This window comes from Pleurodeles waltl, chromosome 1_2, assembly GCF_031143425.1.
Source record: "Pleurodeles waltl isolate 20211129_DDA chromosome 1_2, aPleWal1.hap1.20221129, whole genome shotgun sequence".
Lineage (NCBI taxonomy): Eukaryota > Metazoa > Chordata > Amphibia > Caudata > Salamandridae > Pleurodeles > Pleurodeles waltl.
Window position 1 is genome coordinate 1,126,141,527 of NC_090437.1, and position 16,176 is coordinate 1,126,157,702.

At 43.5% G+C, this 16,176-nt stretch overlaps 1 protein-coding gene across 2 annotated transcripts in view; it reads right to left on the reverse strand.

Annotated features, from left to right (window-relative positions):
- Positions 1-16,176, reverse strand: part of LOC138248727 (ADP-ribosyl cyclase/cyclic ADP-ribose hydrolase 2-like) — a 266,855-nt gene that overhangs the window by 141,061 nt on the left and 109,618 nt on the right. For both annotated transcript variants that reach the window (XM_069202589.1, XM_069202580.1), the window contains one exon: positions 4,717-4,799. In XM_069202589.1, coding sequence (XP_069058690.1) covers positions 4,717-4,799 — 83 coding nt within the window. The remainder of the gene's footprint in view (positions 1-4,716; positions 4,800-16,176) is intronic.

The window sequence follows — 16,176 nt, forward strand, 5'->3', positions numbered from 1 at the left end:
CACTCCAGATTTGAAACTTCTTGCATAATGTCAGATACTGTTTTGACATTATTTGGAGCCGCAAGAATTGCACTGACAGAGTAATCTGCTTTTGCCCTGCCAAGCTCCCTTTTGTATTAATAGAAATAATTCTTTAGGGACCTTTTTGTACGCCTCTCAGCTTTCTTACATGCATGTTTTAGCACTTTCAAGGATGTGATATACTATGGGGCAGAAGGTGTTGTCCAAATGAATATTCAGGTCTCCCAATCCTGACAAACTAGAGTACTCTAACATAAAACGAGACAGACAGTCATCTAATGAGGACAAGAAATTGGTAGCCAGACCAGGCAGATGGTAAATTATAATCCCTGACACAGATTTTTTTTGCAGAGTGGGAAAAGCAAACGTCTAAGGTTTTCACCTCTATAAGTTCAAGAATCTCAAAAGAGCTTCATTTTAAGGATCATTTTGAGATTATAGTAACTCCACCACCTCTCTTACCCGCTCTATCAAGGTGAACAATTGAATAGCTCTAGAGGACCGCAAATGCTATATCTGGTGCTGAGCTATCGTTCATCCACGTTTCTATGAGGAAGAGAATATCCAGATGTTCGTCTCTGCAGCACATTTTTATAGAAAGAATGAACATTTATTAATGATGCCTGAATCTTTAGTGTGATAGCATGAAGTCTTAAACCATTTAGCCTGAGAGACTTTAGCAGACGACAGGTAGCTATTCAGTTGAAAAGAATAACAAGGGCAAATGGATGTTAGTTCAGGGAAGGACAAGTCAAACGGTGAAGACCATAAGGCACCAGGATTCAGAGCATGGATCTCAGAAGGGGAATACATTCTGCAAGGAGGCTGCTGGGTTGTAATTTGGAGATCATGGCTAAGCGTGGGCCAAGCACGGGTGAACAACGGGCTTGCCTTAGGCACATCTTCAGCATGCCAGTGGCATGCCCGCTACGCGTCCGCGCACCAGCCCCTTTTATTTCTCTGCAGGTCATCACCACCGCAGTCACTAGACCACTAACTAACCAAGATTGCGACCCACGAAGTGAAATTGCACGAACACTCTGAACATGTCGTTCTCAGCATGCCAAACGAGCCCACTAAAGAGACAGCTCGAGTACCCAGGTAAGTTTAAAAACCCAAGAAAAATGTTAAAATGAGGCAGAAAATAAGCAAACATATTAAAACACAGTTTAAAATAAATTCCCCGGCAGACCAGGGTCAAAAGACCTGAAAGCGCATCCATGCAACTGGCCCTTTTAAATCCCTGCAGGTCCTCACAGCTGCGGCTACTGGACCGCTAACTAACCAAGATGGCTGCCCGTGAATGGCCCAAAACTTAAGTGTGATGGCACAAACGCTCTGAACACAGTGTTCTCCGTGTGCTAAATGAGCCCAATAAAGACACAGCTCGAGCACCCAAGTTTAAGAACACAAGAAAAATTTCAAAATGAGTGCAGAAAATAAGCAAACACACATTAAAACAGAGCTTAAAATAAATTCCGTAGCAGACCTGGGTCAACAGACCTGAAAGCACATCCATGCACCAGCCCTTCTTATGTCCCAACAGGTCATCACTGCTGCAGCTACTGGACTGCTAACTAACCAAGATGGCTACCCAAGAATGGCCCAAAATAGAAGTGTAATGACACGAATGCTCTGAACACAGAGTTCTCAGCGTGCATGAGCCCAATAAAGACACAACTTGAGTACCCAGGTTAGTTTAAAAACCCAAGAAAACTGTTAAAATGAGGCCGAAAATAAGCAAAGACACATTAAAACTCAGCTTAAATTAAATTCCCCAGCAGAACAAGGTCAACAGAGTTTAGAGGTACTAAGTTCCCTTCCATGAAGATGAAAGGTTATTAAAGCATGGTCAGTCCAGCAGAGGGGTAAAATGTCTTCCATATGAAAATGAAATCCAGAGTATGACCACCCTGATGGGTAGGCCCTGTCCTGAGTGTTGCATGCCCCAAATGTCACAGGACCCTTGCATTTCCTTAGAAGGAAGTGATGGGTCCCCCTTAGCCCACAAATTAAAGTCTCCTAACATAAAAAAAAATGAATGGGCGAGAGCCATATTAGTGATGACCTTAATGAAAGGTTGCAAATATGTGCTTAAAGGGTCTTAGGGGGATAGCATAGAATACCAGAAAGAATACAACTTTTTTCAGCTTCCAGAGTAAAGCGCAGCAATTCAAGACCAATTACTTTGTCTAAAATGAGGGATACAAAGTTCCATCTTTCTTTAAAAAATGATTCCCTCCCCTCTCCCTCCTGCTAATACGAGGTTTTTGAAAGATTTTAAATCCCGGGGGCAAGCCTGGCTCAAGTCAATGGCTGAGTCAGGAGTAGTCCATATTTCAGTTGAAATAATACATCCAAGTTATCAGTCAGTAGCATCAGAGACATTTCTGAGAAGAGCTTGTCCAGAGATATAACTTGAGTAGGCCACATCTTAATGTGTCAGACTTCAATAACAGAGATAATACCAAGAGAGGTAAGTTTAGTTCCAACACACATAGAAATCAAAATAGAGTCATCAGCCTGCTTACCAATCTCAAGTAGTTGATCTCTGGTGTAGCTCGGTCTAACACAAGGGGACCCCTGGGGTCTCATGAGGCAACCGGCAGCATGGCTGGCGCTGTGCACGGTCAGCGTGGGGAGGGGCATACACGAACTTCAGCACACCACCAGCACACCCGCTGCGCGGTCACGTCAGTATCCAGAATAAGTAGTCTCCTCCTCAGAACGACTAGACTATCACCCAATATAGCAGCTGAAAAAAGTCACGCTGTAACAGGCCCTGAATCACCGAAACACTCTTACTAAACATCTTTATTTAATTACAGTTACATTAGACTACCCTATTTATTGTGGCAACTATTTTACACATACACACACACACCCATCCCTCACACACACAATCAGTTGATTTTGTTAAAAACGCATCACATGGTCTCTAGGTTACACTATTTCTTCACTTCAATGTCACCTCTAAACAACAGAACGTTAATGACTCATGGTAGGAGATTTTTTGGGTAATAATAACCTGTTATTAACTTTGGCGTAGGATTAAGTGATAATGACTCCAGTCCCTGGCCTACACTTTTATTCTTTTTGGATTAAGCTAACAACAGATGTATTATACTTCAGATTTCAAGATGCTTCCTGGACAGTCCTAGATGTGCCAGTCAGTGAAAGCAGTGTCTATGACCTGGATGATGTCAATGAGTCTGAGTGTGTAAATGATTGCTAGTTGGTAACATAATATTAACAGACAACAGTAAAGAAAAAACTCATACAATCTGATAAATCACTCATTTCAAACCCTTGCACTAATAAAAACTATTCCAAAACGTATAAAAAGTGTTTATCTTTTGTCTTGAAATGTCTCACCGGCAATTTATATTGCTAATCTTAGGGCCTGGTCAGCAAAGGTATTAATGCACTTAAATTCAAACGCCATGATTTACGAGTGCAAAAATCATCATTCATGTGAGCAAAATTCCATCAGTGTGGCTGAAGGTACTATGTGGGAACTCAGAGGAGTGGGTTGTTAGCTTTCTGGGGTAGGGCTACATGACAAGTTTGGTGAACACCCACAACCCTGGAATTTATGGGTATTCCCAAACTTAGGACATCCCCATTTTTCCATTATATAGATGGGAATTTACTCCTAACAATGGTCGGAGTAAGTCTGTATCCTGGAACGGAATGGGTAAGGATGACCCAAAAATTGGCGTGAGCCTTGTGGGAAAGGTTTTCTTTAAAAGAAAAAAATTCCTGTATAGAGAAAATGCTGCAAAATGCAAAGGTGTCCTTTCCACATGCCTAAACGTGGACTTGCTATACATAGAAAGGTTCGTGAATACTGCTAGTTATTGAATTTGGAAAGAATTTAATGTAGGAATAAAGGCAACAATAGAATGTCTGGAGAAATCCGGCATTTTTTGGCCTCCACAGGGATGCTTAACTGTCCAACGGATTTGCACAGGTATGCATTTTCCAACCATATATTTAATATTTTTTTCATGCCCACTGCTTTATATCTGAAGTCTATCATTTTCTAGTCTAAACCTTTTTTAATAAAAAATATGTACTTTATAATGCAAACTACCGGCCTCCCGATAATATTAATTTTCACTGTGGACTCATGCAGGGAGAAGGGGCGGAGTCGTGAAATGTGGGGCTTTGGACTCCCTGCACTACTTAAAGAGCCACCACTACTCTCCCCCATGGAAGAAAAGAGCACTTCTGAATCCGCCGCCCGTGCTGTGCTCGGTGTCTAGACAGCACAGAAAACCCCTGAATACTTGCAGGCCGGACATGAAGGCCTACCAGGTGTGGTGGAACTACAGACAGGTACGAAAACATTCTCCGAGAACACAATAACAATAACATAATTCAGGCACTGCGAACACAAGTGTTAAATGTGCTGCTTATATTTACAATGCGTATGCGACTGAAATATTGGACAATGTACATCTTGGTGATAAGAATATTCAAATTCAGTTTCTAACTTTGACCTCTTGAAAACAGCATTCCGATGCAGCACTGGGACAGCTCTATCCAGGAGGGGTGCAGCAGAGGTATTTCATTCTAGTTCCAGGGGTTGTACCCTAAGCCCTAGTGTGAGTAAAACTGTGCTAAAAACAAATTGCTTCATGTAAGGACAGTAAGACATCAACAAACACAATGAAAGTTGGAACATCCTACCGTGACTGAAGCAATTCTCCAGAAAGATTCTTTCGCGTTGTTTTCACATTCGGAGGTTGTAGGGCAAGAAATATAGTCAACTCCTAGAGAAAATGTAATAATGATATTCTTAAAAAATGGTATAAATGATAATATAATGAACCATTCTAAAAGATGGATGATTGATTGATGGATTGATGGATGGATGGATGATTAATGGATGGATGGATGAGTTTGGGATGGGTTTGGCGTGGATTATTGTGTGGATGGATGGTGTTGATAGGCTGATGGTGTTGAATGGATCAATCTATCAAATGTATTTTAAATATATGGGCTCTTTGCTGCTATCTGCGAACAAACAGCACATAAAACTGTGACTGATGAAAGGCCTACTCTAAAGCGCACACATGGATGAGGGGTGGGCGGGTGTATAAATGGGTGGTGGATAAATGGATGGTTTTGGATGGATGGATGGAATGTAGTACCCAAAAGATAACATTTGCAAGGTTCGTTTAAAGAAACGATCATGTTATTACTCGCTGTACTGTCTTCCGGAGGTTAACATCTGAGTTGCCAATTTAGGGATTCATGAGAGCTGGCTCTGCCGCGGTGGGTTTCTCTGTGGTTAACAGGACTGACATTGGGAAGTAACATGCTGCATAAGATGCGCTCATAAGTATGGCAAATGAACAACTGAAGAACATACCACATCAGGCCATTTGTTTCTGGAAGATGTTTTTAGAGAACCAAATTATCACTATAAATATTTTAAAAAGATGGCACCTAATACTTCATTACACTTTTTTGGATGGAGAGAGGAAAAGAGGGAGTCAGTGGGTCCGGGAAGGTGATTTCTTTAACTGTACCTCAGGATCCACCACTGATGAGCCTCGCACGAGTACTGGACTGCGTCGACACATCACTACTGCTCTCGTACCCACAAGAACAAGCGCGTTTCCAAACATTTGGAGGTTTTATCAAAATTTGAGATGGCGAAAGGTGGGGTTCAGAGACGCAGGGAAGCCGCTTTCATCGGTTTACATTGTCCTTTTATCGAATCAGGCTCCGGTCTACGATAGAAACATTTGTAGAGGCGCTATCCAAGCGCTAGACAACAAAACACACGTCACTATTGTTTGTGTGTTTTTTATTTCTGACCAGTCTGTTGACACGACCGTGTAAAAAGAGGAACTGCTTAGATGGTAGATCGCCGGGCACAATGCTGCTGGGTACAGCTTGTAAGACAAAGAGCGGATAATTATATATTGTGTATAAACCCATAATCAGAAGGAGTGACACAGTCAGAGAGCAGCCCCATGAGGTCACACTGCCGGAGCAGGCAGCAGCACTTCGTAGGAAATGCCGACCGGACCACCAGCAAAACTAGATCTTACACTTTGCCCCAGGTAGTGACAGGGTTTGACTATTCACAAAGCAAATGTCTGCATTATTATCATATCCCAAACCCACTAGGAGCTCTAACATTAGCCCCTACCTTTCTCTGAATCTGTAAAGGTCGCTTGTGTCTCTCAGTGAACCCTGTGATCCAGCTGACAAAGACCTGGACATACTCCATGTGGTGCATTTAGCCCAGTGGATGGGCACTGAGCAGAACGTAGTTCTTTTTCTAAACTCTCAAAGCCCCACCTGTGCGCTTGCCTTATGGCTGACGTTACTGGCGGGTGATGTAGCCACTGTCCACAGTACGCATCCCTCATGATGCCCATGATAGCCTAAGGTCCAGTGGTACGTGGCTGCTTACACGGTGGTCTTGCTCCACTTTTAGCTGCCACTGTAGTTTACCCCGATAGATGATGTAAAGAACGTTCAAGACAAGGCAGTATCTGTCTTCTACAGAAGTGTATTTACATGCACAGGGGCACCAGCAGCTAGTTTTCCCTTCAATTCTGCTTATCATACTACAGTTCTTAGAAACCTTTGCCAAGAGCTTTCTTTAGAGAAGGTATAAATGGGGACTTTATCCTTCTCGCATCTGCCCTGTATGCTGCCAACTTTGTGGTTGCAACTAGAAGGGCAGTGTTCACCAGTGAACTAAAATCTTTGGTTTTTGCTGCCTGCTGAGGTGATCTCCACTGAAGCAGTGACAAAGGACAACTGAGGCAATCAGCCAGGAGGGTGGGTGGTATCTTGACTCAGTGTTCTGCTCTTCACTTTATGCATCAAAGAAATGCTAATGGAGCAGGTTGTAGGACCCAGCTCTTAAGCCCAAAGGCTAATCAGCCTTGATTGCAGAACAAAGTACCATACTAGGAACAAAAGCTATATAGCAATTTTTGGCTCAGTCAAGCCAGATACATGTGTATTTATGCAGTTTGAGGGAAGGTCTTTTAAGACTCCTTTAAAAACAGGAATGGCAACAGGTGTCTACGTGACGGATGCAACCATGTGCACTGGACTATAGGGAAGGTTCCAGTGGGGGCGCATAGGGTCCTCTCCCTTAAGGTATAGCAGAGTGTGTATGGATTCCAAGTCTCATTTTTTAACACGTTTGTGAGGTGCTGCAGTTGCTGCCACTGCCTGGGGTTGCCACACCTGCTGTGGCCAGGAAAAGGACTCTGACACAGAAGAGTATAATCCTCTCAGATACATCTTAACCGACAGATATCCTGAAATGTCATCTGTCGGGCTTTGCAAGCATCTGATTACTGGTAAGTAAAAAAACAAATTAGTTAAACAATTTGCCACCCCCCACATATACCACTGAAGCAAGGTTTTTCCTCTTTTTATGGGTGAGCACAAAATGCTCCGTCCATTCAGTAATCTCTCTTTGGGCTTGAAACCACGCCCATGCTACGTCAGTCACTTACATTGGTTCGTGGGCTTGCCTTTTAAAATCCGCTTGCTTTCATTTGTGAAAAGCATACATACGTCATGCCTTTTCCGCTGTTTAGCCCACCTGCACAGCACCGGTAAAGTACCAAAAACATACGAGGCTCCATGTTTTCAGCCTGGGGTCTGGACTACTTTATCTGTTTATTTTACACGCAACACGATTGCGCTGTTTTTTTTTGCGCTTTACAACGCTAATAGCTCTAACTCGAGCAAATGCGAGACCCGTTGCATTGAAAATGTTTGTTTATAATGCACTGAGTGAGTACTGTTTTCCCAGCAGACATCCAGTGTAGGATTTTAGCCTATGGAGGAGATGACAGCAGGAAGATGATGTATTTCTTGCTAGAGGTAACTTCCTCCTCCTCTGAATTCTTATTGTAACATAACAAATTGTTACAAGGACTGACTATCCCATGATATTAATAGTAATGTGCACTTTTTGTAATAGGCCTAATAAATGATTAATTAGCACAAGGCAAATACAGAAACATTAGGTATTCCTGTTTTAACAACTTAAGGTACCTCATCAAGAAATTGAAAAATTAAGGTACTGTTTTGAGCTAGTTCAAGAGTGCGCATTTATTGTAATACTTTCCACTACTTACAAGAAACGAGTCCAGTATCATATTAGTGAAAGCTCACCTTGTAACAAAACGATGAAGAGCCCGTTAGAACAATGTGGTGTTGAAATGATAATTGGTTATTGAAACTGCACCAAAAATACCCAATACCCCTAGGGATTATGTTTTTTGACTATTCGAATAAACTCACACATTTATCCAAATATTGTATGTAGGATAACTCTGTTCTCATGTGTGTAATTGTTACGAAAACTTTAGTAGGTATGGTATAAAGGCTTTAATTTGAGCTATAAATGCTCACTTTCTTACACATATGACAACAGATATTATAGTTTGTGTTACCGTTTTTTATTACTCTGTAGTATTTTTCAAAGTGCTAGTAACTATTTATATAAATATGCACTCCCAAGTACGAGATAAGGAGGACAGCGCTTTTCAATTTCATTTAATTTTCAAGTAGATTTTCTGTATTTCCCCTCATGTTACGTATTCTTTTCCATATATTTTTACAAATGTTATACAGATGCTGGCTATTTTCGTCACAGATGTGGATTCTCTGTTTGATAAATTCCTCTAACATAACTTCACAAGATGCCTTCCAAAAACTCGTGGCCTATTTGCATTGGTCATTGATCATTTATTCCATCTTTCAACACTGAGGAGTACTGAGCATAATTATATCATATTTGAAACCTCGTGTTCTCAGAGAAGCAGAAGTCTGTGGACTCTGCATCAGTTAATGAACTAATCTGATAGGGACTTCTAGCCATAGATTCCTTACCTTCGAATTATCCCTAGGTGTCAGACTGGATCTGGGAAATTTTTCATGAGCAATACCCCTGCGCTCAAGGTAGGTGGCATCGTTCTGCACTGCGTGGCATCATCTACATTGTCTGAGCCGGAAGTGACATGTGGAGTGCCTACGTAGGCACCACCCCAGCATGCTAACGTCAGTTCTTTTCTTTCCGCACCAATCAGCGCAGATTCAGAGATCGCACCTTGCACCCTAACACCTTGAGGGAGCAATCCCTCAAGCTCCTTGCTACTTGACGTGTGACACCGCAAAGGTCTTGATTCTAGTCAAGAGGAAGGTCCTAGGATTGGTCACGGAGCCACAGATCTTAGTCAAAGTCATCCCACTCCGCTAATTCCCACAAGAAGAAGATAAAGAAGTCAAAGAGGTTTTTGACTTCACCCCGTCTGTCGAAGTCATCCAATGAGACAAGGGAGCATCATCACTTGAGGCCTGGATCCATGGTTGAACCTGTTCCTGGGCCGTCTCCGCTCCTCCCAGAATTCACCTGAGCTGAAGCAACCCCTGCCCAATTTCAAGAATTCTATAAGGTCATGCACTACGTATTTGGAGACCCGTCCCGCTGCAGCATGGGTTTAGGAGCGGCACCTTCTGATTCCTCTCTGTCAGGTCTGCCTTTGGCACCAGTCGGGCCCCTTGGATCCAAAGATGGACCGGACTAGCACCGGTCATGCCACCTTGACTTTCCCCAGTCCCACTATCGGTGCTCCTGGCACCACCGGTGCCCTCCGGGGACTCAATCCCTATTCTTATCCCCAACTTCAGCAGGGAGCCATTCCTTCCAGGCTGCAGTCAGAGCCCTATTACTATGGGCTTGGGGAACATTGGGAGGGGCCACTGGACCCTGAAGAATGCCAGCCCTTTCACCCTGATATGGACTGGTAGGAGAAACTGGCAGATGTCAGTGGACTGGGCACCTCCCCAGATACTGGCTTGTTCTCTCCTCCTACTTTGGCTATGGAAGAAGGAGTCACATTTACTATGGTGGTGACGAAGGTAGCCGAGGGTCCGGACATTCAATTGCGCACCGTGGCTAACAAGACCAACTGTGGTGAAGCACGACAAGGTCCACACCTTCAGCCTCCATTTTAGAATGCACATTTTATCTTGGCATCTTTTCTGATAGTGACCTTTTACCACAATCGATTTTACACTCATGCAATAATGTACTGAAAAAGCACTGTACATGAGGACAGTTCCTATTAAACACTGTTGCCATGCAGTTTGTACACTCCCATCCAAGGCTAGACACACACAGTGCGTGATGTCCTTGCATTATGATTCTCCAATTGAGACCGTTCCAAAGCCACAGACATGTCATCACATCAGCTCTGCACCTCTGACACAGTGTGAGGTTTCATCATATAAATCGCCTTTGTGTTAGATTAGGCAGAGGAGCACTTCTGCTGAGGTTGTCCTGAAACTCTGTACACTGTGACTGAAATGCAGCGCTGCCGACTTTGTCCTCTATCCAGCAACGGACAATAGCTTCCACTACACCAGATGGACTCCCTAGCCTTCCAGTACATCTTAGCCAGGTAATGGAGTTAGGATATCACAACTAATCCGGCAGAGGGTACTGCCACTATGCTCTTGATTGTGTAGATCATTGCAGATAGGAGTGTACCAACACATTAATGCTGGCATGGTTGAATTGTTTATCTTCTTCACCACTTTCATGATGGTGTTTACCATGTTTTGTTTCATCTGCCTAACAGCCTTAGCTCTTGTATAAGAATAAGATTACTGCAATAAATGTTTGAAAATACATTTTTGTATAGTTCTTTTGCCCTGCTTTGGGTGTGCAAAGTAACAAAAAAAGGGTAGATTGGTTTCTATGATTTCCTTGGGAATCTGAGTAGTCATGTTTGAGGTTTCAGGTACCATCTGGTACCCTGGTATGTTTAGGGGTTCTTATAGGGCAATGTGAGCTATCCAGGAATAGTGTCAACATTTCCTAATGGTTCTGATAGAGAACGTCCCTGTATCCAGAAGTTTATGTTGACCAAACATATAGTCCTAGTTAATTTGTAGGAACTGTATAACATAATGTCTTGACGGAGGTGCTTCAGCTGGACATCACCCCTTCAGAACTGCTTCTTTCATTTAATGAAACCCTTACAGATGTCTTGCTTAGGCATGGTCCAAGCCCTACAGAGGGGCTCCTGTGAACAGAACAATTGGCTGCCACACCGCCTATGGGTTGGGCAGGTAGAGGTCGGTCCAGTCCACCACCCATCTGACAGTCTGAGCCTCCAAGCCTCTTTAGTTTGTCTTCCGACCATCAAGGGCAAAGAGTGGGAGGCAGGATATTCCATCACCGGCACCACTGCAAGGTCAATAACATCAGACCACTGGGTTCTCCAGACCGCCTAAAGAGGCTGCTCCCTCCTCTTCACAACTACTCCTCCACCAATGCCACCCATTACGACCGACTGACAGAGGACCATCACTCCTTACTCCACCAGGAAGCAGTGTCTCTTTTTGTGAAGGGAGCCATAGAGAGGGTCCTGGTATCAGAAGTAGGCTGTGGTTGCTATCCCCGTTACTTTCTGGTAACCAAGAAGGATGGAGTCCTTTGTCCTATACCAGGCCTGTGCCCTCTCAATTTCTTCTGAAAAAAGGAGAAATTCAAATACTCTTGCTCGCACAAGTCCTGTCTGCACTCGACTAGGGAGACTGGAGGGTTTGATTGGGCTTGCAGGACGCACACTTCTACATCCCTGTCCTGCATGCCCACAGACGTTACCTGTAGTTCACGGTAAGTCACAAGCCCTTTCAGTTCACCATGCTCCCCTTTGGCCTTGCCACTCGAATATTCACCAAGATGATGGCGGTGGTTGCAGCTCATCTATGGAGATCAGGGGTACTAGTCTTTCTCTATCTTGATGACTGGCTGTTGAAGGCGGGCTCATTGAAGGCAGTCATCTCCCACCTCCAGGCTACGGAGGACCTCCTGCAGTTGCTGGGGGTCACTATCAATGTGCCAAAGTCACACCTGACCACTTCTCAGAAGGTCCCATTCATCAGAACTGTTCTGCAGTTTTGGGCTTACCCTCCTGAACGGTGAGTCCAGAATACTCAGACTGAGATACAGATGCTTCAACCTCAATCCTTAGTTTCGTTTAGACTGATTCTGAGGCTGTTGGGCCTCAGGGCCTCCTCCATCCTGGTTATAACACATGCCCATTGGCATATATAGGCTCTGCAGAGGGACATGAAGTTCTAGTTTCACAGAATCAGGGGAATCTCTCAGACATGGTCCAGATCTCAGAGGACACTGCAAAAGATCTGCAGTGGTGGTTAACAAATTGCGACTGGGTCAGCAGCAGACCATTCTCCATTCCCCAACCAGATCTGACAGTAGTGATAGATACGTCACCCCAGGGGTGAGGCGGCCATCTGGGAGCGGTGCAGATCAGAGGTCTCTGGTCTCTGGTGGAAGCTGGGCTCCACATCAACCTGCTGGAGCTCCGGGCAATCCAACTAACACTGGAAGCCTTTCTACCCTCCATCAAGGCAAGGCTAGAGCAGGTGTTCATGGACAACACCACCACCATTAAGTACTACAAAAAACAAGGTGGTGAGGTTGTGTACCCTTTGTCAAAAGGCCCTCTGGACATGCAGGATCACAAATGATATCTCCATCAGGAGTTGGTGCAAGGTCTCTTTCAGCAGTGGGGAGAGCCTTCGTTATATCTGTTCTCTACCGCCGAGAATGCACAATGTCAGAACTTCTGCACGCTGGAGTTTCCAAGGTGGCTCTCACTCACAGATGCTTTTTTGTCTTGAGTGGAGCTCTGGCCTCCTGCACACCTATCTGTCAATACCACTCCTGTTCCGAGTTCTCAAGAAGATCAGGAGCATTCTTATGGCTCCGGACTGGGACTGGAGAATTTGGTATCCCGAGCTGCTGAGCATGGTCATCGGTCCTCCGATCAGGCTGCCTCTTCAGGAGTATCTTCTGTTGCAGCAGCAAGAAGGAGTTCTCCACCCAAACCTGTCAATTTTCCGACTTAATTTGTGAAGACAGAGCAGCAAAAGTTGACAGCTTTCGACTTTCTCCTCAAAGTCTGTAATGTCATCTTGGCAGCCAGGCGTCCCTCCACGACGAAGGCATACCCCTGCCATTGGGGACAATTTGCAGCATGGTGTGCAGAGAAACAGGTTAACCACCTTTCCGCACCCCCCTCCCTTAGGTCCTTCTGTTTATTCTATATCTTGCTGAGGACAGCTCTGCTTTGAGCACCTTAAAAGGCTATCTTTCTGCCATCTATGCATTTCTGCAGTTGCCTGATCAGCCATCCCTTTTCAAGTCCCATTTTGTACATAGATTCCTGAAAAGACTCCAACATGTGTTCCCTCCTCCACCCTTCATAGTGCCTCAGCAGGACCTAAATTTAGTTTTGGTTTTCCTTATGTGTGCTCCTTTAGAGCCACTCCACAACTGTCTTCTGAGTTTTCTAATTATAAAGACGGCCTTTCAAGTGGCAATAACATCTGCTCGGTGGGTCAGTGAGCTCCAGGCTTTATCCTCTAAGCCCCCATACCTCAACATCTTCCCAGACATGCTGGTCCTTTGCACTAGACTTCCTTCGTACCTTCTATGTAGGCCAGTTCATCACCCTGCCTACCTTTTGTACTCCACCTCATCCCTCTGAAGAAGAGAAGCGACTCCACCGGCTGGATCCAAAAAGAGCATTATTCTTCCTTGACCACACAAAAGTTGAAGAGAGATGAAGATGAACAGCTCTCTGTGGAAGACGGTACAAAATGGACAATTTTCTGATCATTTGTATCTGCTTTGCAATGTCCAAAAAGCAACTCCCTTAGGGTTTGCATGTTTATTCCACCAGACTGCGACCTCTGCGTTAGCATGCAGAGTACTGGTTCTGGACATCTGTCAATCACTCCTGCCTGGACTGTCAGGTCCATAGGGATCGGCACTTTGCCCATTCTGCCCTGATGGGCTTTTCAGTATGAAATTGTTTTGTAGGCCCACCTCCAGGGAGGTATTGTTTAGGCATCTCTTCTAAGGTAAGGGATCTGCGTCTAGAGGTCTCTATCCGATGAGCACGTTACTTACCTTCGGTAATGCCTTATCTGATGGAGACTCTATCTAGTATCAGGTTCCTTACTGACCAGCTCTGCTAACAAATTTATAGGGAAAGGGCTGTTTCCCTTTCACAGCCCTAGTGTTCAAAATAAGTGGTCAGTGTTCTTCATGGCTCCACGCTCCTGGTGTGGAAAGTCACAAAAAGAAACAGATGTCAGTGCACTAGAGTGTTGCCTATATAGGCACTGTGAATGCCACTTCTGGCATGGACGATGCAGACGATGGCACGTGGAGCCAAACAATGCCACCTACTGGCACATAGGGGTACTGCTCATGAAAAATGTCTTTATCCAGTCTGACACCTGGGAATTATTCGAAGGTAATGAATCTTCAGCTAAATAGGGTCTTCACCAGATAAGGCATCACAGAAGGTATGTTGCTTTTCCTTCTAACTCCTCTCATAGATAATCTGGAGAAAAGACTGAAATTCCCCAAATATCATAAAATAGGATTGGACAGTCTTAGTGGCTCCTTCAAGTACCTGCTTCACGTACCTGCTGAGTTCCTACCACTGCTCTGCGTTATGTGATTTGAGGTTAAACCACTTCCACCTGTCCTCAGCCAGCACTTCTGGACAGTAATGCACCAGTCTTTTCGTTTTATAGAATACTGTTAAGTAATGAACTATTTTTATTCTCCATCCATGTTTCTTAGAGATAAGATGGGTGAATGGGAGTGAAATAGATTCCAGAGCTGAGCAATTTTATATGGCACTAAGGAACTTTGGTTTGAGCCTATACTACTTATCGGCCTGGTTTTGTAACTACCTTAAACATTTTACATACATACAGGTATTTTATGTATAAGGGTGAATGTGAATACTGTGGAGGTTAAGAAACATTTGAGAATATGAGGATCATCTCTATTTACTAAATTTTAGCTGAGTCAATATTTGCGTAGTAACTAAAGACCAACCATTTATTTGCTCGGTTTACCTGACAATTTAATTTTATTTGATTTATAATTTGTAGAGCCCATAGTTCAAACTATGGGATTTAGGTACTGAAATAGATCAACAACCTAACAACAATATCTCACATGAAACATTTAGGGCCTGATTTAGATATTGGCGGATGTGTTAATCTGTCACAACAGTGATGGATATCCCATCCGCAAGAATCTAAATCCCATTTTTTCACTGGGATTTAGATTTCGGCAGATGGGAGATCTGTCACCATTGTGATGGAGTAATCCATCCACCAGTATCTAATTCATTCCGCTCATCACTAAAAATACTACAAAGATGCTCAGCTGAGCAGTCATGTTTTAAGAACCCTTTGAAGCTTAGGTGATTACAAAGGGATCGCAAGTCAAATGGAAGTATTTTCCCAGTTTATACCACACAAAATCAACCTCCCAACCTATACCTTAAAAAAGATCCTTCATTGCACCGTCTTCCATTGAAGAGCTCACATTCTCTTAACTGTGTGGACAGCAAAATTCAGCATTTTCTATCATTTAAAGACTGAAGATTCCTTCAAACACAAATCAGAAAATGCACATTTTGTTTATTGTTATTTTTTACAAAAGTCAACACTTGGAAAAACACAAGTCCAACTACCTTAATGGGATGTTTGTTAGTAAGAAATTAAAGGCCTTGCCAAAAAAGATGCAAAGCATTTAGCATTTAGATGCCATTAAGGCTATAGGCTTAAGGACAGCATGTAAGGAACTGTTAGTGAAGTTATGTGATCGGAGCCATAATACTGGAACAGGCACAAGCATAAGGCAGATGGGAATAGTAAGGTGCTATAATGTTACCGAGACACAACAAACTAAGTACCAGCCTTCGACATAGGTTAAAGGGAAACGATGTCTAGAATTTATAGCAAAGATTATGAATGACAATGCCTTGAATAACCTAACCTGTATAACAGCAAAATGTTAATAAAAAAATATATATAAAAAAAAGAAAAGATACTATTAAGACAATTAATTAAAGTGGGTGCAGAACTGAGAGCTGAATGATCCGGCAAAGCCACTGATCGAGTGCAACCGGAAAACAGCCAAAGAATCTGATAAGTAGGACTGATGGTTGTGCATAAACATTTAAAAGAATAGGGTACAGGGCTTATCCTTGAACAGCCCAACACTGGCTTGGAATGATCATGGAGAAG